The sequence below is a fragment of the Salmo salar genome, chromosome ssa17, assembly GCF_905237065.1.
Source record: "Salmo salar chromosome ssa17, Ssal_v3.1, whole genome shotgun sequence".
NCBI lineage: Eukaryota > Metazoa > Chordata > Actinopteri > Salmoniformes > Salmonidae > Salmo > Salmo salar.
In genome coordinates, this window is record NC_059458.1 from 72349419 (window position 1) to 72374119 (window position 24701).

A 24701-nucleotide genomic window follows, 5' to 3' on the forward strand; every position below is an offset into this window, starting at 1 on the left:
CTCATCTGGGGGCTGGGAGCAGTTTACAGCACACACACACACTTTTTTTTAACCTTTATTTAACTAGGCAGTTAAGAACAAATTCTTATTTTCAATGACGGCCTAGGAACAGTGGGTTAACTTCCTTGTTCAGGGACAAAACGACATATTTTTACCTTGTCAGCTCAGGGATTCGATCTAGCAACCTTTCGTTTACTGGCCCAACACTAACCACTAGGCTACCTGCCGCCCCATAAGTCAAGCTCTGCAGATCTGTCCAGTACAGCACGGGGTCATGTTATCTCCCCCATCTCCCATTACCACCCAATACAGCACGGGGTCATGTTATCTCCCGTTACCACCCAGTACAGCACGGGGTCATGTTATCTCCCGTTACCACCCAGTACAGCACGGGGTCATGTTATCTCCCGTTACCACCCAGTACAGCACGGGGTCATGTTATCTCCCGTTACCACCCAGTACAGCACGGGGTCATGTTATCTCCCGTTACCACCCAGTACAGCACGGGGTCATGTTATCTCCCGTTACCACTCAGTACAGCACGGGGTCATGTTATCTCCCGTTACCACTCAGTACCGCACGGGGTCATGTTATCTCCCGTTACCACTCAGTACAGCACGGGGTCATGTTTTCTCCCGTTACCACTCAGTACAGCACGGGGTCATGTTATCTCCCCCATCTCCCGTTACCACTCAGTACAGCATGGGGTCATGTTATCCCCCCCATCTCCCGTTACCACTCAGTACAGCATGGGGTCATGTTATCCCCCCCCATCTCCCGTTACCACTCAGTACAGCATGGGGTCATGTTATCCCCCCCCATCTCCCGTTACCACTCAGTACAGCATGGGGTCATGTTATCTCCCCCATCTCCCGTTACCACTCAGTACAGCATGGGGTCATGTTATCCCATCTCACATCATCCAGAGATTTTAGTCTACATCCCACTCTAGTACATTAGAGCTAGATTCATCACAGAGAGATTATCCACTGCTGGCTGAGGGGGGAGAATGCTAGAGAAGTGAGAGCGAGGGGGCTAGAGAAGTGAGAGCGGGGGGCTAGAGAAGTGAGAGCGAGGGGGCTAGAGAAGTGAGAGCGAGGGGGCTAGAGAAGTGAGAGCGAGGGGCGAGAGAAGTGAGAGCGAGGGGGCTAGAGAAGTGAGAGCGGGGGGCTAGAGAAGTGAGAGCGGGGGGCTAGAGAAGTGAGAGCGGGGGGCTAGAGAAGTGAGAGCGGGGGGCTAGAGAAGTGAGAGCGAGGGGGCTAGAGAAGTGAGAGCGAGGGGGCTAGAGAAGTGAGAGCGAGGGGGCTAGAGAAGTGAGAGCGAGGGGGCTAGAGAAGTGAGAGCGGGGGGGCTAGAGAAGTGAGAGCGGGGGCTAGAGAAGAGAAAAGCAGCAAAAGAGAAAGGAAAAGCAGCAAAAGAGAAAGGAAGAGGGAGAAAAAGAGAGAGAGTGATTCAAACAGAGAGAGCCATCATGTTCTGACACACAGCAGCAGCTGGCTGTGGATCCTGACAGAGTAGGCTGGGATCCCATTAGTGGAGTAGTGACCCACCCCCAAAGGGTTAAATCAAACTCAAGGTTATTTTAAGCTCTGCAGAACATGCAAGGGCAGATTGAGTGAGTCCCCAGCATATCACAAGAAGTGTTGCTCTCAGAAAGGAAGTATTGTAGTGTGTTGGGTAGCAACCGATAGCCATTTTGGATCACACAATTTCAAAACAAGGCTTTGACAGAGTCTAATACAACACAGACATCAGTTGATTTAACTTCATCAAAGGAAACCGCGGAAACTGCTAACATGCTGACCACACCGCTCACGTCACAAAATACATCTACACATACATGTTACTCAATCATTGCAGCCACACTGCTCATGTGTGTCTGCGTAGCCAGGCGCTAAAATAGAACTTGCTTTTGTTTGTCCTGCCTCTCCCATCTCCTCATAGTTTTTGTTATACCCACGTGCCATCTCATTGGTTTTGAGGAGCATATACCCACGTGCCATCTCATTGGTTTTGAGGAGCATATACCCACGTGCCATCTCATTGGTTTTGAGGAGCATATACCCACGTGCCATCTCATTGGTTTTGAGGAGCATATACCCACGTGCCATCTCATTGGTTTTGAGGAGCATATACCCACGTGCCATCTCATTGGTTTTTAGGAGCATATACCCACGTGCCATCTCATTGGTTTTGAGGAGCATATACCCACGTGCCATCTCATTGGTTTTGAGGAGCATATACCCACGTGCCATCTCATTGGTTTTGAGGAGCATATACCCACGTGCCATCTCATTGGTTTTGAGGAGCATATACCCACGTGCCATCTCATTGGTTTTGAGGAGCATATACCCACGTGCCATCTCATTGGTTTTGAGGAGCATATACCCACGTGCCATCTCATTGGTTTTGAGGAGCATATACCCACGTGCCATCTCATTGGTTTTGAGGAGCATATACCCACGTGCCATCTCATTGGTTTTGAGGAGCATATACCCACGTGCCATCTCATTGGTTTTGAGGAGCATATACCCACGTGCCATCTCATTGGTTTTGAGGAGCATATACCCACGTGCCATCTCATTGGTTTTGAGGAGCATATACCCACGTGCCATCTCATTGGTTTTGAGGAGCATATACCCACGTGCCATCTCATTGGTTTTGAGGAGCATATACCCACGTGCCATCTCATTGGTTTTGAGGAGCATATACCCACGTGCCATCTCATTGGTTTTGAGGAGCATATACCCACGTGCCATCTCATTGGTTTTGAGGAGCATATACCCACGTGCCATCTCATTGGTTTTGAGGAGCATATACCCACGTGCCATCTCATTGGTTTTGAGGAGCATATACCCACGTGCCATCTCATTGGTTTTGAGGAGCATATACCCACGTGCCATCTCATTGGTTTTTAGGAGCATATACCCACGTGCCATCTCATTGGTTTTGAGGAGCATATACCCACGTGCCATCTCATTGGTTTTGAGGAGCATATACCCACGTGCCATCTCATTGGTTTTGAGGAGCATATACCCACGTGCCATCTCATTGGTTTTTAGGAGCATATACCCACGTGCCATCTCATTGGTTTTGAGGAGCATATACCCACGTGCCATCTCATTGGTTTTGAGGAGCATATACCCACGTGCCATCTCATTGGTTTTGAGGAGCATATACCCACGTGCCATCTCATTGGTTTTGAGGAGCATATACCCACGTGCCATCTCATTGGTTTTGAGGAGCATATACCCACGTGCCATCTCATTGGTTTTGAGGAGCATATACCCACGTGCCATCTCATTGGTTTTGAGGAGCATATACCCACGTGCCATCTCATTGGTTTTGAGGAGCATATACCCACGTGCCATCTCATTGGTTTTGAGGAGCATATACCCACGTGCCATCTCATTGGTTTTGAGGAGCATATACCCACGTGCCATCTCATTGGTTTTGAGGAGCATATACCCACGTGCCATCTCATTGGTTTTGAGGAGCATATACCCACGTGCCATCTCATTGGTTTTGAGGAGCATATACCCACGTGCCATCTCATTGGTTTTGAGGAGCATATACCCACGTGCCATCTCATTGGTTTTTAGGAGCATATACCCACGTGGGTGATTGAAAGAATAAAAAAAATATCAAAATATATATTTACCCCTTTATCTCCCCAATTTCGTGGTATCCAATTGGTAGTTACAGTCTTGTCTCATGGCTGCAACTCCCGTACGGACACGGGAGAGGTGAAGGTCGAGAGCCGTGCGTCCTCCGAAACACAACCCAACCGCACTGCTTCTTGACACAATGCCCACTTAACCCGGAAGCCAGCCTCTCTAATGGCACAGCTAGCACTGTGATGCAGTGTCTTAGACCACTGTGACAGAGCCTGGACTCCAACCCAGAATCTCTAGTGACACAGATAGCACTGTGATGCAGTGTCTTAGACCACTGTGACAGAGCCTGGACTCCAACCCAGAATCTCTAGTGACACAGATAGCACTGTGATGCAGTGTCTTAGACCACTGTGACAGAGCCTGGACTCCAACCCAGAATCTCTAGTGACACAGATAGCACTGTGATGCAGTGTCTTAGACCACTGTGACAGAGCCTGGACTCCAACCCAGAATCTCTAGTGACACAGATAGCACTGTGATGCAGTGTCTTAGACCACTGTGACAGAGCCTGGACTCCAACCCAGAATCTCTAGTGACACAGATAGCACTGTGATGCAGTGTCTTAGACCACTGTGACAGAGCCTGGACTCCAACCCAGAATCTCTAGTGACACAGATAGCACTGTGATGCAGTGTCTTAGACCACTGTGACAGAGCCTGGACTCCAACCCAGAATCTCTAGTGACACAGATAGCACTGTGATGCAGTGCCTTAGACCACTGTGACAGAGCCTGGACTCCAACCCAGCCTCTCTAATGGCACAGCTAGCACTGTGATGCAGTGCCTTAGACCACTGCACCACTCGAGAGGCTGGGTGATTGAAAGATGAGCTGAAGTTCATACTCCAGTCGGTAGTGGTAATGCACCTTAAAGTTGGTTGCCAACAGTCATATAAAGTCCAAAGAAGAAGCTTGAAGGACGAGAGATTACTAGAAAGGACTCGGTTGACCCTTTTATCTGTGACTTAATTGTCAGAGTAGAGGACCTTTTCAGGTAAAATAACAGCCCAATGTTTATATCCCAGGACAAATTAGCTAGCAACAGCAAGCTAGCTAGCTAAATTACTATAAATGTTTAATGCTTTTGGACCTGTCCCCAAATTAATATCGTTGATTCAGAGTTTTTGATATGTCAACATGCGTGTCCTGATCGCGTGTGGTGTGGGTGGACAAAATCAACATGCGAGCGATGGTGCGTGTGCGGTCTGAACAGCATGTCAGCCTAGTACTTATCCCTTAACAAGGACACAATGTACACACTTATGAGTACACACTATTGACAAAACAAACCCTTCATGTGCTGTACCTGTCCATAGGAGTCTGTCTGAACACAATTCAAGACAGGGGATCAAAAATTTGTTTTATCAAAAAGCTTGGGCCTACTCTTTGGCTTTATCTCTATATTTATCCAGCCTTCATGTCAGGGGAATCTATCAGTAGGGAATTACTAGTGTGTTTACTAGGAGAGGATGGGAAAGGGATGTGTTGGAGGGTAGGGAGGAGAAGGGGAGTCAGCAGTAGGGAATTACTAGTGTGTTTACTAGGAGAGGATGGGAAAGGGATGTGTTGGAGGGTAGGGAGGAGAAGGGGAGTCAGCAGTAGGGAATTACTAGTGTGTTTACTAGGAGAGGATGGGAAAGGGATGTGTTGGAGGGTAGGGAGGAGAAGGGGAGTCAGCAGTAGGGAATTACTAGTGTGTTTACTAGGAGAGGATGGGAAAGGGATGTGTTGGAGGGTAGGGAGGAGAAGGGGAGTCAGCAGTAGGGAATTACTAGTGTGTTTACTAGGAGAGGATGGGAAAGGGATGTGTTGGAGGGTAGGGAGGAGAAGGGGAATCAGCAGTAGTGACCAGCAGTCACCTCACAGACTAACTGACACTGGGCATATTGAGCACTGCCACTAAACAGGTGATAGAGCCACATCTCCTACAGAGCAGAGCCGGCCTACCATCACTAGCCCTGCCATCACTAGCCCTGCCATCACTAGCCCTGCCTGGCCCAATGACACGTGGCCTGCTCGCCTCCCTACCTCTGAGGAAGCACAGTTCCCGCTCAGCCCAGTCAAAACTGTTCGCTGCTCTGGCACCCCAATGGTGGAACAAGCTCCCTCACGACGCCAGGACAGCGGAGTCAATCACCACCTTCCGGAGACACCTGAAACCCCACCTCTTTAAGGAATACCTGGGATAGGATAAAGTAATCCTTCTAACCCCCCCCACTCCCCCCTTAAAAGATTTAGATGCACTATTGTAAAGTGGTTGTTCCACTGGATATCATAAGGTGAATCCACCAATTTGTAAGTCGCTCTGGATAAGAGCGTCTGCTAAATGACTTAAATGTAAATGTACTGTCTTTGTCTTGTCTCACACACACACACACACACACACACACACACACACACACACACACACACACACACACACGACAGCAAGACATGAACACAAAACACACACGAAACCAGCATGCACACAAACAAACAAAAATACATTCACACAGCAAGAAACACACACTCTCTCTCTGCCTCCATACCCGGTGGCCTGTGAACGAACCCGTCCGCCGATGGATTCATGTCAATGGTCTCACCGTCCATCATGATTTAGTGACAGTTTTACGATCATATCCCACAGTTTTTTTTTTATTGAGACAGCCCAGGAAGCTGTGTAGCAGTTTATTCCTTCTTCCTGCCCAGAAAATAAAACCATGTCATTGTCAACTCCACACACAGTGATGTGAGGGCAGCTCAGGTGTTATGAGGGTGTTGGGCTACTAACCTGCCTAAACTCCAGCTGTTACACTGACTGACGGACAATGTGAGAAGATGCAGCAGAAGACAGTTAGCTGTCCAGCCTGACAGCTACTAAAACAGAGGGAGATGAGATAAGCAGGTTTACCTTGCCTCTCAAGCCCTACTGCAATTTGCTAACAATTCCATACCAACTTCCACTAACTCCAGTTTGACATATGTCATTATGATGACACAGGAGAAGCAGTCGCTAACTCACCCTCTCCTTCCTTTCATCCCTCCTGTTTCCTCCCATCTCGTCACTAAGCACCCCTCCATCCCCCCACCTGGGATATGTATAGATTTAGTCATAATCTGTGGAGGGTCATTAGTCAATATCCCGTTACGCAAACACATAATCTAATACCACAGGGGCCCAATCAATCGGCTTCCCTGTGAGACAACAGACATGTTTTTTAATGGATTCTGTTTGGACACGCAACACTGGTTTGGTCTGGTCTAGACATCACGTCTTGCCTAAGGGCCTAGCCCCTCAGGCCATTCTGACCAATAGTACCGTCCCTCTGACCCACCCGGAGTAAAAAGACTGAAAACAAACACGATAATTATCATAAATGGCTATGTGCTGTAACGTGGTGTAACCACTCAAACGTTTCCCACTTTAGAAAGAAAAGTAATGGGGAAGTTATTCAGAGACCTGACACGACATTGGCTGAACACTGAGGTGAAGTCAGCTCTCGTCAAGAGGAATGCAGACCAGACAAGAACATCTCCTGATCCAACTCCCACCAACATAAACAGACAACAGAAAGATGGCTGTCCCATTCGGTTTCTATCTGTGGAGCGTATCAGGCCCACTTCCAAATTCTTGCAGCCAAGATATTTAAGAGAGAGAGAGAGAGATGGTGCGCTCAGCCTGGTGAATGCTGACCTAGTCTCACGGCAGATCTGGTGATCATAACAAATCCAAATGACATCACAGCACACTGCAGGGCCGATGGCTACAGTGATGTCACTGTGTGTGAGTGAGAAGAGGATGATGAACCATAAAGGTGCTGAGAGAGCAGAGGCCAAGGGCTGGCAGGCAGCATACTCCTCCATCCATTAATGCCAGGGCTCCAGTAGGGCTCTGGTGAAAGGTAGCACACTATGTAGGGAATAGGGCTCCAGTAGGGCTCTGGTGAAAAGTAGCACACTATGTAGGGAATAGGGCTCCAGTAGGGCTCTGGTGAAAAGTAGTGCACTATGTAGGGAATAGGGCTCCAGTAGGGCTCTGGTGAAAGGTAGCACACTATGTAGGGAATAGGGCTCCAGTAGGGCTCTGGTGAAAAGTAGCGCACTATGTAGGGAATAGGGCTCCAGTAGGGCTCTGGTGAAAAGTAGTGCACTATGTAGGGAATAGGGCTCCAGTAGAGCTCTGGTGAAAAGTAGTGCACTATGTAGGGAATAGGGTGCCATTTGGAACACTGTACCACTTTACACCGGCCTTGTGCGGCAGGACAAATATTTACCAACTACCCATGCCATGGTCAGCTCATTAATTACCCCCTGATTACCTGCCTACATGGATTACCTACATTATTTGTGCTTGATTCAGCTTGTCTGGCTTAAAGGACCAAGAGAATAGACCCAAAACAGAAAAACCTTCCCATCTTGCACTCCAGGCAGGATAGAGCAAATGACTATTTGAAAGGGTGAACTCAGATGCCCTTCTCAGATGTGCACCGCCACCTTTCACCAACGTTCACTGGTGAATAGTGCTTCTGAACACAGGCACGTACACGTCCCCTCTCTCTCTGGGCCCCATGTGCAATCAAAGGCCTTGAAAGGCAGGAAACAAAGTAGTCCTTAAGGGTGAGGAGGAAGACAGAGAGAAAGAACTAAAGAAAGACGCAAGTTCAAAAAAGCACCGTCAATATTAGGAGACAAGTGCTGAACTCCACAAAAATAAGCCAGCAACAATGCTGTCCTTTCTCACATGACGGGTCCACTCTCTGACATAGGGCATTATAGAGAGAGAGAGAAAGACAGACAGAGAAAGTGTTGCCATGTGCCAATGCCAAGCAGGATTACTGTGAGTGATCTCACTACACTGAGTCTAGGAACACAAAACAGGCTGCCAGTGTAGCATGGCAACAGTCCTCGACCGAGGCCACAGCAACACAAGGAAAAGTAGGGCCGCTCCGAGCGTGATTAAATCTGCTCGCCGCCAAACTAAAACTCCCCATAGTACACCGCCAGGAAACTCCAGTGACCTGCTCCTCTCTCTCCCCCCACCCTGATCTATCACTTCATCCCCCTTATTGAATCATGGACATGACTGCAGCTGTTAGCTGGAGAGTTAGCCAAGCATTAGCCTGCACTGACAAAGCTGGGTTCACAGAGCCAGCAGCCTCTGGGGTATATGGCATATAGCCAGCAGCCTCTGGGGTATATAGCATATAGCCAGCAGCCTCTGGGGTATATAGCATATAGCCAGCAGCCTCTGGGGTATATAGCATATAGCCAGCAGCCTCTGGGGTATATAGCATATAGCCAGCAGCCTCTGGGGTATATAGCATATAGCCAGCAGCCTCTGGGGTATATAGCATATAGCCAGCAGCCTCTGGGGTATATAGCATATAGCCAGCAGCCTCTGGGGTATATAGCATATAGCCAGCAGCCTCTGGGGTATATAGCATATAGCCAGCAGCCTCTGCGGTATATAGCATATAGCCAGCAGCCTCTGGGGTATATAGCATATAGCCAGCAGCCTCTGGGGTATATAGCATATAGCCAGCAGCCTCTGGGGTATATAGCATATAGCCAGCAGCCTCTGGGGTATATAGCATATAGCCAGCAGCCTCTGGGGTATATAGCATATAGCCAGCAGCCTCTGGGGTATATAGCATATAGCCAGCAGCCTCTGGGGTATATAGCATATAGCCAGCAGCCTCTGGGGTATATAGCATATAGCCAGCAGCCGCTGGGGTATATAGCATATAGCTAGCAGCCGCTGGGGTATATAGCATATAGCTAGCAGCCTCTGGGGTATATAGCATATAGCTAGCAGCCTCTGCGGTATATAGCAGCCTCTGGGGTATATAGCATATAGCTAGCAGCCTCTGGGGTATATAGGCCTTGTGCCTTCACAGGCTTCAAGGGTGGTAGCATAGCCAAACCCCTGAGGAGCCACCAAGTCAGCCATTTTACTTTCATCAACACTTAGAGAGCCACTGGCTCCAGGTCATCTACAAGTCTCTGCTAGATAAAGCCCCACCTTATCTCAGCTCACTGGTCACCATAGCAGCACCCACCCGTAGCACGCGCTCCAGCAAGAATATCTCACTGGTCATCCCCAAAGCCAATTCTTCCTTTAGCTGCCTTTCCTTCCAGTTCTCTGCTGCCAATGACTGGAATGAACTGCAAAAATCACTGAAGCTGGAAACACTTATCTCCCTCACTAGCTTTAAGCACCAGCTGTCAGAGCAGCTCACAGATCACTGCACCTGTGCATAGCCTATCCAACCACCTCATCCCCATACTGTATCTATCTATCCATCTTGCTCCTTTGCACCCCATCATCTCTACTTGCACATTGATCTTCTGCACATCTACCATTCCAGTGTTTAATTGCTATATTGTAGTTACTTCGCCACCATGGCCTATTTATTGCCTTACCTCCCTTATCCTACCTCATTTGCACATACTGTATATAATTTTCTACTGTATTATTGACTGCATGTTTGTTTATTCCATGTGTAACTCTGTTGTTGTATGTGTCGAACTGTTTTGCTTTATCTTGGCCAGGTCGCAGTTACAAGCCTACCTGGTTAAATAAAGGTGAAATTATTTTTCGTTTTAAAAAAAAGGACAGGCTTTCTTGAATAAAACGCAAAAACGTGAAAGTTAAAGACCAGTTACTGAGACAGGCTATTAGGCTTTTGCTTTAAGAGCAGCAAAGCAATTAGCCTAAGCAATGTAACAAACTTGGAAATCAGGCTGTGAAAAGGCCATATCATTGAAATGCTAGGTGTTGTCGTCATCCTCCCTCCTCCACTCCCTGGTCTACAGTGATAAGTGAATGCAGGTGGGGTGCCACGGTAGGAGGGAGTGGGACTGCTGCAGCCTTCCACCAGCTGTTCCCACTTCCCTTTCCTGCCCTCGCCTCAGGGAACGGTTTCGTGTCGACTTTTACTCACTGTCCCAACACTCCTCCAATACTGCTCTGGGGCTTCTCAACAGGAGCCCTGTTGTACAGGACAACGCCAGTCTCTTAACCTAGGGCTGCATCCCATGGGGCTCGTGTTACAAGTAGTGCACTATGTAGGGAATAGAGTGAGATTTGGGACACAGCCTAGGGCTTCCCACCACCCATTCAGTAACCCCAAGCCTAAATTGGAACTTGGATGATCGTATAGCTTTTGGCCCAGAATAAACCAAGTTGCCACTTAGTTGTTCTCCATTTCCTCCTAATTCAGTATTGAAAAGGAGCAGCAACATCTAATCCAAAAGAAAACCGTCTAAAACCAACACCGGAGTCAAATAAAATGGGAAAGACTGAGGAGAAACATGTCTATTCATCTGAAGGACAGGGTATGACGACATCTCTCCACAGATACTATTTTCTACAGTACAGGGGGTTTTACATGACCAGATGGTCAGGCACACTTTGATTTCTCTTGTACAAATCCCAAATATACACTACCGTTCAAAAGTTTGGGGTCACTTAGAAATGTTCTTGTTTTTGAAAAGCAAATGTTTTGTCCATTAAAATCACATCAAATTGATCAGAAATACAGTGTAGACATTGTTAATGGTGTAAATGACTATTGTAGCTGGAAACGGCTGACTTTTTATGGAATATCTACATAGGCGTACAGGGGACCATTATCAGCAACCACATCACTCCTGTGTTCCAATGGCACGTTGTGTTAGCTAATCCAAGTTTATCATTTTTAAAGGCTAATTGAACATTAGAAAACCCTTTTGCAATTATGTTAGCACAGCTGAAAACTGTTGTTCTGATTAAAGAAGCAATAATACTGGCCTTCTTTAGACTAGTTGAGTATCTGGAGCATCAGCATTTGTGGGTTCGATTACAGGCTCAAAATGGCCAGAAAATAACTTTCTTCTGAAACTCATCAGTCTATTCTTGTTCTGGGAAATGAAGGCTATTCCATGTGAGAAATTGCCAAGAAACTGAAGATCTGGTACAACGCTGTGTACTACTCCCTTCATAGAACAGCTCAAACTGGCTCTAACCAGAAAAGAAGGGAGTGGGAGGCCCCGGTGCACAACTGAGAAAGAGGACAAGTACATTTAGTGTCTAGTTTGAGAAACAGACGCCTCACAAGTCCTCAACTGGCAGCTTCATTAAATAGTACCCGCAAAACACCAGCCTCAACGTCAAGAGTGAAGAGGTGACTCCGGGATGAGCTCTTCTGTGAAGGGAGTAGTACACAGTGGGGTACGAGATCTTCAGATCTTCAGTTTTAACATTATCAATGTCTACACTGTACTTCTGATCAATTTGATGTTATTTTAAAATGGACAAAGAAATTTGCTTTTCTTTCAATAACATTTCTAAGTGACCAAACTTTTGAACGCTAGTGTATACCTGGATACGTTTTCATCCAAGACTGGCAGTGAACTTCCTTCCTTAGCTTTGATGTGAATTGAATATGGCGACCTACAGTAACGTATAGGCCCATTCATCTTTCTCTAGCAACAGTGACCTATAGAAGTCAACAAGTTAAGCTCAACAACATTTAGGGGACTGATTTCCCTACTTCCACTGGTCCTTGCATCTCACAGAGCTCATCTTCAAGACACTGGGACAGAAACATAATATGGTCTATTTAATTCTGTGCCCTGAGACTAACTGTACAATACACAGCAATCTTACTAACTTGTCATCTAGCCTCAGGCATTCCAATTCTATTTAAATCTCATCTATAACCAACTGCATTTCCCCACTGAGGCATGGGGAGTGAGGGAGTACAAGCAGTAGAATGCTACTATGGTACGTGCTGGAGATGTACTGGTCACAGACTCTACTATGGTACGTGCTGGAGATGTACTGGTCACAGACTCTACTATGGTACGTGCTGGAGATGTACTGGTCACAGACTCTACTATGGTACGTGCTGGAGATGTACTGGTCACAGACTCTACTATGGTACGTGCTGGAGATGTAGAGTCTGTGACCAGTACTATGGTACGTGCTGGAGATGTACTGGTCAGACTCTACTATGGTACGTATTGGAGATGTACTGGTCAGACTCTACTATGGTACGTGCTGGAGATGTACTGGTCACAGACTCTACTATGGTACGTGCTGGAGATGTACTGGTCAGACTCTACTATGCTACATGGTCACAGACTGTACTTTGGACGGGTCACACGTCTGGATATGGTTAAAAAACAACATGGAGTAATTAAGGAGAAGTGGACCCCCCTACTTTTGCTCCAGAGGCCCAATTGGCAACATGTTTTCAGCAATATACATACATTTGTAATCAAATATCTCATGGTTCTCTCTTGAACCTCTGCAGCAGACACAGCCTACTATGGTAAGCAATGTGTTTGGAACATCAAATCACTAAATTGCAGTATTGAATCGTAATATAGAATCGTGATACATCAGATTTTATTGGATGAAATGACATAGCGTATATGATTTGAGACTGCTAGACCAATTGATCCAGCCTTTCCCAGGTGCTCTCTAGCAGCCAGGCCTAGAAAGACACACCCAGCCTGGTGATAGAGGCCTTGTTAGTACCTCCCTGTCCCTGGTGCCACCATCTACCCCTTGGGGTGGGGCTGCCTGTGACAGAACTACATTACAAAACCACTAAAGGCTAAACCTGTGTGACCCAGAAACAACACTGACTAACAGAAACAGAACAGTCCTGGGGCACGCACAGCGTTGTGGAACATTCAGATAGAAATATGTTACGTAGAACAAACAAGCCACTTTGACATGTAGAATAAGCAATCATGTCAGCTCTATCTGCAATAATCTACTAGTCTTCTTTCTTTGGATTACCTGCCATTTAGGGAGCTACCTTCTGCAACAACGTAACATGTTTACCACAGCACAGGGCCATGTCTGGGAACAGAGAGAGCTAGCTAGATCAGTGAGCTACACTACGGTACAGGCACTTTCCAGGGCCTAGCTCTCTCTCTTTGTCTCCTCTCTGGTGTGAAATCCCCCCCACTGCAATAATAATGACTCCCTCCCTGAGTGAGCACTCCACGCCTCTCTCCTCCTCACTAGATCAACTATCTATTTACAGAGCATTGTGCCACGTACGATCAAACAACCAAACATCCATCCATAAGCAGGCAGGCTTGTGATTGCATTACTTTGAATGGAGAGGGCTTAGAAAACAAAACGCTAGGCGATTGCTTAAAGAGTGCTGCTCACTGTAGCTAAGAATAAAGGAGATGTGGACAGAGAGAAGACGTCTTTGGCAGCTTGTTGTGGGGTGGATACGGCTGTAGCTAGCAGCAGCCTTTGTCGGGAGGCTGGAAAGGGAGTGAAATTAATCATTGCACAAAAACACACGACAGGGGCTGCTTTTAGTAAGCTGATCCAGGGAGAGCCACAGAGAGAGATCCCCCATCACCAGATACAGTCCAGGGAAGTGGAGTGTTGATAGGACTGATTACTGTAGACATTTACTTCACTCTCATTCCACTTCTATTTAACCAGCTGATGGGCTATGGAGCGGGCTGTAATAAGGTAACATTGCTATTCCAGAGAATGATTTACATGTAGTTAACACAACTAGTGTTTCAAACCGTTGGACAGGACAAGCCATGTACACGCAGCAGCAACAGCAGCAGCAAATGTTGGGAGACAAAGACAGGAACTTGAGTCCATCTGTTCTTCTGAGACGACTCAGCCATGCGTGCAGGAAGCCTTTACAGTTAGCACTGTGGGATTACAGAGGGCCTCAAATCTCCCACTGTCACAGACGCCCTGATCCAAGACCCTGGAAAACACAGCCCGTCACTCAAGTCTGGGCCCCTGCTATAGACCCCTGAAACAGATTTACGAATCGTAACGAAGACCGTTACAAATATTGACCAATGCGAAAACAAGACGGTAGGCTGTGTGGGTCTAGTGTTTGAAAGTGTAAAACAACATCACAAATGTAATAATACAGCAGGGTAAATATGACTTACTATTATACCCAATAGGCCTTTCTCATTGTCCCCACTGATTCAACAGGAGCCTTTTCTCCTTGTCTCAGTCACCACACAAAACCACTGGCTCCTTCCCTACAGTGTGCCAGCAATCTAGTTAGTGCAGGCCTGTAACAAAGGGGCCGTGCAGTGAAGGACCTGTTCAATGTGGCATCACATAGACTGACACAGCAGCAGAGGGTAGGACGGGGGTCACACGGTTCCTGTAAGGGCAGACAAAGGCGTGCTGATGAGGGCCGGATGTCAGACGAGGGGGCACAACGGGGCCAAACCCGGGACAGCTAAAGCCCAGGATTGGTATTCCACTCAGTGACTGCCTGATTGACTCATTGCTTGGGATGTGTGTGCAGTGGAATGGGACACACACACAGTCTAACAAGGGAAGCGTTCCTGCCAGCCCAACCCTTCGCTCCCTCACTTCAGCAAAGACACAAATGTAACACCTGCACACACACCACCTCACCCAATGGACCCCTTCCTCCACGCACAAAAAGATGCTGAGTTGAGTGACGGACCTTGAGGCAGGCGACTCCAGGAATGATGACGGATAACTCAGCCCAGTGAAGCATGTGAAAACACAGCCCCCAGGCTCCCATAGCACAGCCTCCCTGAAGATTCACTGGCTGTCCGACATGCTTCAGAGAACCACTATCCAAACACTTATTATGGGCTTTCAGTGGGGATTCAGGCCCTATCCAGCCCAGCCTGAGAGAGGTTTAACCTTACACAACAATGTCTGCTTAAGAATATCCATAATAATAAAATCCATATCCTGATTAACTCTCAAGTAAGGAAAATGTGTCACTGACTCACTACAACACAAGATGCGCAACATCAGAAAAAAATGGCGTAAGGAAAAAAGCTGACTACATTGAAGTTCCCTACATGTTTAACGGCACCTTCAGAAAAGTTATCTTCCCTTGTAGCGACTGCAAGTACAACTTCAAATCAAAGTTTATTTGTCACATGCGCCGAATACAACAGTGAAAAGCTTACTTAAAGGCTCTAACCATTAGTGCAAAAAAGGTGTTAGGTGAACAATAGGTAAGTAAAGAAATAAAACAACAGTAAAAAGACAGGCTATATACAGTAGCGAGGCTATAAAAGTAGTGAGGCTACATACAGACACCGGTTAGTCAGGCTGATTGAGGTAGTATGTACATGTAGATATGGTTAAAGTGACTATGCATATATGATGAACAGAGAGTAGCAGTAGCGTAAAAGAGGGGTTGGCGGGTGGTGGGTGGCGGGACACAATGCAGATAACCCGGTTAGCCAATGTACGGGAGCACTGGTTGGTCGGCCCAAATGAATGTATAGTTAACCTGTTAGGGCTAGGGGGCAGTATTTACACGGCCGGATAAAAAACGTACCCGATTTAATCTGGTTATTACTACTGCCCAGAAACTAGAATATGCATATAATTATTGGCTTTGGATAGAAAACACCCTAAAGTTTCTAAAACTGTTTGAATGGTGTCTGTGAGTATAACAGAACTCATATGGCAGGCAAAAACCTGAGAAGATTCCTTACAGGAAGTGGCCTGTCTGACAAGTTCTTGTTCTTCTTGACTCTCTTTATTGAAAACTGAGGATCTTTGCTGTAACGTGACACTTCCTACGGCTCCCATAGGCTCTCAGAACCCGGGAAAAAGCTGAATGATGTAATTCCAGCCCCTGGCTGAAAAACATTAGCGCCTTTGGTAAGTGGTCTATCAGAGGACAATGAGACTGAGGCGCGTGCAAGAGGCGACCCCATGTTTTTATTTTCTCTCTTTGTACTAAAACACAGATTCCCGGTCGGAATATTAACGCTTTTTTACGAGAAAAATTGCATAAAAATTGATTTTAAACAGCGGTTGACATGCTTCGAAGTACGGTAATGGAATATTTAGATTTTTTTTGTCACGAAACGCGTCGGGCGCGTCACCCTTCTTTACCCTTTCGGATAGTGTCTTGAACGCACGAACAAAACGCCGCTATTTGGATATAACTATGGATTATTTTGAACCAAACCAACATTTGTTATTGAAGTAGAAGTCCTGGGAGTGCATTCTGACGAAGAACAGCAAAGGTAATAACATTTTTCTTATAGTAAATCTGACTTTGGTGAGGGCTAAACTTGGTGGGTGTCTAAATAGCTAGCCCTGTAATGCCGGGCTATCTACTTAGAATATTGCAAAATGTGCTTTCACCGAAAAGCTATTTTAAAATCGGACATAGCGAGTGCATAAAGGAGTTCTGTATCTATAATTCTTAAAATAATTGTTATGTTTTTTGTGAACGTTTATCGTGAGTAATTTAGTAAATTCACCGGAAGTTTGCTGGGGGTATGCTAGTTCTGAACGTCACATGCTAATGTAAAAAGCTGGTTTTTTATATAAATATGAACTTGATTGAACAAAACATGCAAGTATTGTATAACATAATGTCCTAAGATTGTCATCTGATGAAGATCATCAAACGTTAGTGCTGCATTTAGCTGTGGTTTGGGTTTATGTGACATTATATGCTAGCTTGAAAAATGGGTGTCTGATTATTTCTGGCTGGGTACTCTGCTGACATAATCTAATGTTTTGCTTTCGTTGTAAAGCCTTTTTGAAATCGGACAGTGTGGTTAGATTAACGAGAGTCTTGTCTTTAAAATGGTGTAAAATAGTCATATGTTTGAGAAATTGAAGTAATAGCATTTCTAAGGTATTTGAATAACGCGCCACAGGATTCCACTGGCTGTTACGTAGGTGGGACGAAATCGTCCCACTGGCCCTAGAGAAGTTAAGGTGACTATACATATATGATAAACAGAGTAGCAGCAGCGTAAAACGAGGGGTTGGGGGCACACAATGCAAATAGTCCGGGTAGCCATTTGATTACCTGTTCAGGAGTCTTATGGCTTGGGGGTAAAAACTGTTGAGAAGCCTTTTTGTCCTAGACTTGGCACTCCGATACCGCTTGCCATGCAGCTTAGCCCCAGTGATGTACTGGGCCGTACGCACTACCCTCTGTAGTGCCTTGCAGTCAGAGCCCGAGCAATTGCCGTACCAGGCAGTGATGCAACCAGTCAGGATGCCCTCGATGTTGCAGCTGTAGAACCGTTTGAGGATCTCAGGACCTATGACAAATCTTTTTAGTTTCCTGAGTGGGAATAGGCTTTGTCGTGCCCTCTTCACGACTGTTTTGGTGTGTTTGGACCAATCTAGTTTGTTGTTGATGTGGACACCAAGGAACTTGAAGCTCTCAACCTGCTCCACTAGAGCCCCGTCGATGAGAATGGGGGCGTGCTCGATCCTCCTTTTCCTGTAGTCTACAATCATCTCCTTAGTCTTGGTTACGTTGAGGGATAGGTTGTTATTCTGGCACCACCCGGCCAGGTCTCTGACCTCCTCCCTATAGGCTGTCTCGTCGTTGTCGGTGATCAGGCCTACCACTGTTGTGTCATCTGCAAACTTAATGGTGTTGGAGTCGTGCCTGGCCGTGCAGTCGTGGGTGAACAGGGAGTACAAGAGGGGACTGAGCATGCACCCCTGAGGAGCTCCAGTGTTGAGGATCAGTGTGGCAGATGTGTTGCTACCTACCCTCACCACCTGGGGGCGGCCCGTCAGGAAGTCCAGGATCCAGTTGCAGAGGGAGGTGTTTAGTCCCAGGATCCTTAGCTTAGTGATGAGCTTTGAGGGTACTATGGTGTTGAACGTTGAGCTGTAGTCAATGAATAGTGTTCTCACATAAAAGTGTTCCTTTTGTCCAGGTGGGAAAGGGCAGTGTGGAGTGCAACAGAGATGGCATCATCTGTGGATCTGTTTGGGCGGTATGCAAATTGGAGTGGATCTAGGGTTTCTGGGATAATGGTGTTGATGTGAGCCATTACCAACCTTTCAAAGCACTTCATGGCTACGGACGTGAGTGCTACAGGTCTGTAGTCATTTAGGCAGGTTGCCTTTGTGTTCTTGAGCACAGGCATTATGGTGGTCTGCTTGAAACATGTTGGTATTACAGACTCAATCAGGGACATGTTGAAAATGTAAGTGAAGACTCCTGCCAGTTGGTCAGCACATGCCCGGAGCACACATCCTGGTAATCCGTCTGGCCCCGCAGCCTTGTGTATGTTGACCTGTTTAAAGGTCTTACTCATGTCGACTACGGAGAGCGTGATCGAAGTCGTCTGGAACAGCTGATGCTATCATGCATGCCTCAGTGTTGCTTGCCTCGAAGCAAGCATAGAAGTGATTTAGCTTGTCTGGTAGGCTTGTGTCACTGGGCAGCTCGCGGCTGTGCTTCCCTTTGTAGTCTGTAATAGTTTGCAAGCCCTGTCACATAAGACGAGCGTCGGAGCCGGTGTAGTATGATTCAATCTTAGCCCTGTATTGACGCTTTGCCTGTTTGATGGTTCATTGCAGAGCATAGCAGGATTTCTTGTAAGCTCCCGGGTTAGAGTCCCGCACCTTGAAAGCGGCAGCTCTACCCTATCAGTGCTTAGGGTTAAGCCTACTGTACCTTTGGAATACTAGGCTAAGTGTAGCCTACACCTATTCTCAATACTAAGTGTCTACCTTCAAATATAAAACATTTCCTTCTAACAGCTGAAATAGCCAACTATGGCTCACATTTTTGGCCATGTGTTTAAGAACAAGAGGAAACTTTGTTCAACTCTCTCCAAGTCTTTTAAACCATAGTTTGTAGTCATCCCGTATAGCGACAGTGATATAGATAATAGCCCATTGTACTCAGTTGGTTGTGAAGTCCTGGGGGCTTCCAGTTCAACAGCCAGGGTAAATTACAGAATAATGAGACTCTCAGATCCTCACGAGCACCACTTCCTACACAAGTGCACGGTCACAGATCAATGCAAAGCCTACATGTTGTTGAAAAGATGCCTATCCAGTGAAGTACTGCCCAGGCAGGTGAAAGAGGAGTGAGGACACAGGGTTAGGCTTATTCCCACTAGACGAGATGCTGAGAAAGAAAAATACCGGTCAACCAGTACAGTATGTCACCAATTACCTGGAAATATTCAGGCAGTCAGTGTAAGTTAGCTATAGCAGTCCTATATAACAGTAGATAGAAGTGGATTTACGTAGTAGATTATAGGTATTTCACGTTGCGGGGATTACTGATGCAAGATCCATTGCCACTCAGACAGCAAGCTTTTGATGTGGTGTGAGTGATCAAGAGGGAGACAGAAAGAGCAAAACAGAAGAGGGGGAGACAGAAGAGAGAAACAGAAGAGATGGAGACAGAAGAGGGAGTGCGCCTACAGCAGCATGAAGTGTAACACAAGACATTCCATACCTCTACTGGGACTATTTCATTCAATCTGAAGGACAGACCTGACCTATTCCATGTTATGGAGGTAGGTGCAAACGTCACAGGCAGATCCACATTTTGTTTTCTGACTTAGGAAGAGTTTCAAACCCTATGCTACATGGCCAGGTCATTCTGACATGAAGTCCCTATTGAGCCTGCTCCAGATTTGTAAGCTCTCTTGTTGCCGCAGCAAATTAAGCGTGTGGTTCGTTCTCAGCGTCAGACAGCCCCATAAGAAGTCCCTCTCCAAAGCTGGTGTTAATTTCGGGTTTTGGTTACATGGGGGAGGCTGTGGTGATCTGGAGCACAGAGAGAGGACCGTGCTGTGCAGCCTACTGCAGGGACACACTCCACACAAAACAGCTGCTCACTTTCCCTGACCCCAACCCCGCTAATACACAAACAAGGACAACTCAAGCTTAGATGGAGGTCCGCACAAGCGTGCCATGCATGCACACAAATAGCATTATTTCTTGAACATATGCCCCACACACAGGTCCTTGTATGTGATTGTGCAGGTGGCTTCCAGTAAGAGTAAACCTGCTCTGACCCGTCACAGAGAGATCTTCAGAGGACAGTGGGGGTTCACTTCACAGCACTACACTCGTGCGTGCTCGCAATACACTGTCATGGCTTTCATGCAGGCTACAGACAAGAGCCGAAAACTAGCTGAAACAAATGCGGTTGCTAGCAAGGAGCACTTATACAAATGCCTTAGGGAGGACGGCACAATAAATAAGCCAGTGAGTAGCAGGCAGGCAGAATTCAGCATGACTCAAAACTATTTAGTTTGAAAACGGCAAAGTAGGCCTAACGATAGAAGTGACCACTATTCACATTCAACTCCTGCAACTACACACTACAAGGATAAAATAAAAAGGCACAAGTAGGCTAAAAGCTTAACTAGAGCTACAAAAGGTTCAGCAGCAAGTATTGACTAGAAGCATTTTCATCCTACTCAAAACAAGAAAAAAACTGCCTTTGTTCAACAACTTTTTCGACTCTCAGCGGAGGAAGGGCTTAGTCTTGTTTGTGGTTTTCTCCAACCCCCTCCTCCTACCCCATATTTGAACAAGAACTGAGGTCACTCAATCAGCTGTTCCTAGTCCCACCCTCTACTGGTTTCCGGGTAGTAACAGACCTACCCAATGATTAAACTCGCTTCCACTGCAGGGCACACTGGGGACAAAAACAAAACTTGTTCTCCCCCCCACTCCTCCTGAATCTGGCAGGGAACTTCAATAGGCCTAGAATATTTTTCAATAACTTTGCACTGCACTTTGGCATATATAAAGAAAATTAACTTAAAAAAACAGTTTTGTAAATGGGAGTCCTGTTGCCTTTGTTCTTTTCTTAGTATATGTATTAAAGGCAGAAAAGGATCGATAACAAAATGGGAACTCTCGAGCTGTTATTGAATGCAAAAGTAAAGAATTAAACAGCGCACAGCACAACGCAGGTCCATGAAGCCCCACAAACCTAGATGGTTAAGCCGTAACTCTAGCCAATGGTTCTTTAGTGGTTATCGAAATATGAGAATAACCTTCTCTGCAAACTATTCTATTCCGCAATGCAGCCATGTTATGATAGATACAAATTCAATATTTCTGCCTACCTAGCAAAGCATACTTAACAGCTAATCCAATAAACACATTGGTATTTTCGTGATTGACAACAAAGCTGTTAATATTTCTAATGGAAATGACAAAATAGCTAGCTATACTTCGATGAGCACCAAATCTCAGATATGGCTCACGTTAAGTTGTCGTCGAGACTCCGTGATAGTCGAAATAAAGCAGTTTCCATGTCGTAGCGTTATGTAAACAAGCGTGATAAGTCAACCTGAAAATGTGATAAAAAGTACTTTAGCTAATAGCCTAAGTGACCGCAGGCTTGGACTTGAGTCTTAATCAATGTTCGTCATTTCGATTCATATATACAATTAATAAAAATCGTGAAGTTGAAATGGCATTTTCCACTAGGTAAGTTAAGGTAGCTAGCTAGGTCAACTCGAGCAAAACAACAGGATGTCCGTTTGTGTAACGATAGCTAGCTAGCTGGCCAACAATTTTTTTATATGGGCTTGTTAGCTACTGTAACCACGTCAAAAATACTGAGCTTTGTTTATACACCTGGCTGGTTTGAAAAACAAACAAATTAACGTTATACTCCTTGTTCCAACATTTTAAATGGTTTTAAAACAAGATAGCTCAAGCTAACTAGCAGGTAATTATCAACAAACTTGGCAACAGCACATTCTATCAGTCTCTGTCCCTGTCTGGTTAATTAGCTAACGTTAGCTAGGCATCATAGCTAACTGTGGCATGCAATTCATCAAGGTAACGTTAGCTAGCTACCTAAACCAAGTTATCTACTGTAACGATAACTAGCATTAGAAATACACATTTTAATAGACATAGTTAACGTTATTGCCATTAAACGTGAGCAATAATCAATACTATTAATTTATTATACAAACTATGCATTTCAAGCTGTCATTACTAGCCATCTGTAGCAAGATGGAAAATATCGCTAGCTAACTAGTGTAAAACGTTAGCAGCTAGCTAGAATTCTTCTGTTGTTTATGTTCTGAAAGGATACAGTTTCACCACGTCAGTATCCATTCGCCTTTTACCCGGACTTGGAGACGACATTTTTATATTCCACTGTAGAACACCAAGTTGTAAAGTGATGGCAGCTCAAACGTCTAGCTGTAATATCCCAAAGTTTACATCTGCTTTCGTCGCAAATGCGTATAACGAAATCTTTCCACGTCCCCTACTCTATCTGCAGCAAAGTATAGCCCTTCTCTCTCGCTGCCGAGCTCTCACTATCCTGAAGCTTCTGCTATCCCTCCGCCGATTGCGTCATATACAGGAGACAAAAAAACGTCAACATAAATGGCACAATTGTGTTAGTAGTCTTTACAGATTTATCAACGTAAAACTGTTTGATGGACAAGCTGCCACATAGCTAAGCTATTATGACTATAGACTGAGATTTTAATATGAAAATAAAGTGTTTGTTTAAAAATTTTTTTTTATTGGAAATGGCACTCCCTGTCAATTGTCTCGCTCCCCCTGCCAGAACCCCCCCCCCAGTGGCGGTTCTAGACCGTTTCCACTGGGGGGGCCAAGCTGGGGCCAGTTGTACTGTTAGAGGGGCCAGTTACATTAGACATTGTTGTCATATCGTTTTCTTCACTGCATTGCAGGCATTAGCAGGCAAAAGACCATGTTCCGCGTTGCCACTGTCTAATAACGGATGTAAAAAAAGAACGATAGCAAAAATTTGTTATGTAAAAATTTTCATACTCCACATTTAGGGGGGCCACAAGGGGGTCTAAAATTGTTGTCACAGGGGCATTGCCCCCCCACACCACCGGTAGTGCCCCCCTTCTAATTTCCTTAATTTTGTGGCTAGTCTCAAATACTTTCTGTGGTACACAGAGTCAAATACTTTCTATAGAACAAAGTATTCCATTTCACGTCAGGATAGGCAACCAAAATTAATAATGAATGTATGTGTGTTATATTAAACATAGAGGGAGTAAAATGTTGGCAAGCAATAAACATTTCAGAACAACTATGGCTGAATTATTATCTTTCCCCACAGTCCAGTGCAAACTGCACATCGTGTAGTCCACCCGCAACCCCAATCCAGCCACACACACACACACACACACACACACACACACACACACACACACACACACACACACACACACACACAGAGAGAGAGAGCCTACTCATCAATCGCAAGGTCAAAGGCGCTGCAGAGGCAAAAGAAAATACCAAAATAGAGCAGAGGGCCTCATTAATCACTGTGCTTCTCCAGTTCAGTGTCAGTGTGTGTGAGGGGGAGCAACCAGAGAGTTGCTGGCATCAAATCCTATCCGTTGTGCCCTTGAGCAATGCACTTAACCCCCCACAACAACAAGCCCCCTCTCCAAAACCTGTATATGTACAGTACCAGTCAAAAGTTTGGCCACACCTACTCATTCAAGGGTTTTTCTTAATTTTTTTTACTATTTTCTACATTGTAGAATAATAGTGAATACATCCAAACTATGACATATATGAAATCATGTAGTAACCAAAAAAAGTGTTAATCAAAATATGTTTTATATTTCAGATTCTAAAAAAGTAACCACCCTTTGCCTTGACAGCTTTGCACACGCTTGGCATTCTTTCAACCAGCTTCATGAGGTAGTCACCTGGAATGCATTTCAATTAACAGGTGTGCCTTGTTAAAAGTTAATTTGTGGAATTTCTTTCCTTCTTAATGCGTTTGAGCCAATCAGTTGTGTTGTGACAAGGTAGGGGTGGTATACAGAAGATAGCCCTATTTGGTAAAAGACCAAGTCCATATTATGGCAAGAACAGCTCAAATAAGCAAAGAGAAATGACAGTCCAACATTACTTTAAGACATGAAGGTCAGTCAATCCAGAAAATTTCAAGAATTTCGAAAGTTTCTTGAAGTGCAGTTGCAAAAACCATCAAGCGCTATGAAACTGGCTCTCATGAGGACCTCCACAGGAAGACCCAGAGTTACTTCCGCTGCAGAGGATAAGTTCATTAGAGTTACCAGCCTCAGAAATCGGCAATTAACTGCACCTCTGATTGCAGCCAAAATAAATGCTTCACAGAGTTCAAGTAACAGACACATCAACTGTTCAGAGGAGACTGTGTCAGAATCAGTCCTTCATGGTCAGATTGCTGCAAAGAAACCACTAAAAAGACACCAATAAGAAGACTTGCTTGGGCCAAGAAACACGAGCAATTGAC

At 45.6% G+C, this 24701-nt stretch overlaps 1 protein-coding gene across 4 annotated transcripts in view; it reads right to left on the bottom strand.

The window, feature by feature from the left end:
• LOC123723784 (ubiquitin-conjugating enzyme E2 H) overlaps positions 1–22771 on the bottom strand; it is a 33612-nt gene extending 10841 nt beyond the window's left edge. For 3 of the 4 annotated variants that reach the window (XM_045700077.1, XM_045700074.1, XM_045700073.1), the window contains exon 1: positions 22515–22771. In XM_045700077.1, the coding sequence (XP_045556033.1) occupies positions 22515–22567 (53 nt within the window). In that variant the 5' untranslated portion in view covers positions 22568–22771. Of the gene's footprint in view, positions 1–6203; positions 6280–22514 lie in introns of those variants that run through there. The other variant, XM_045700076.1, reaches the window with a different exon arrangement.
• Between the last annotated feature and the right edge of the window lie 1930 nt (positions 22772–24701).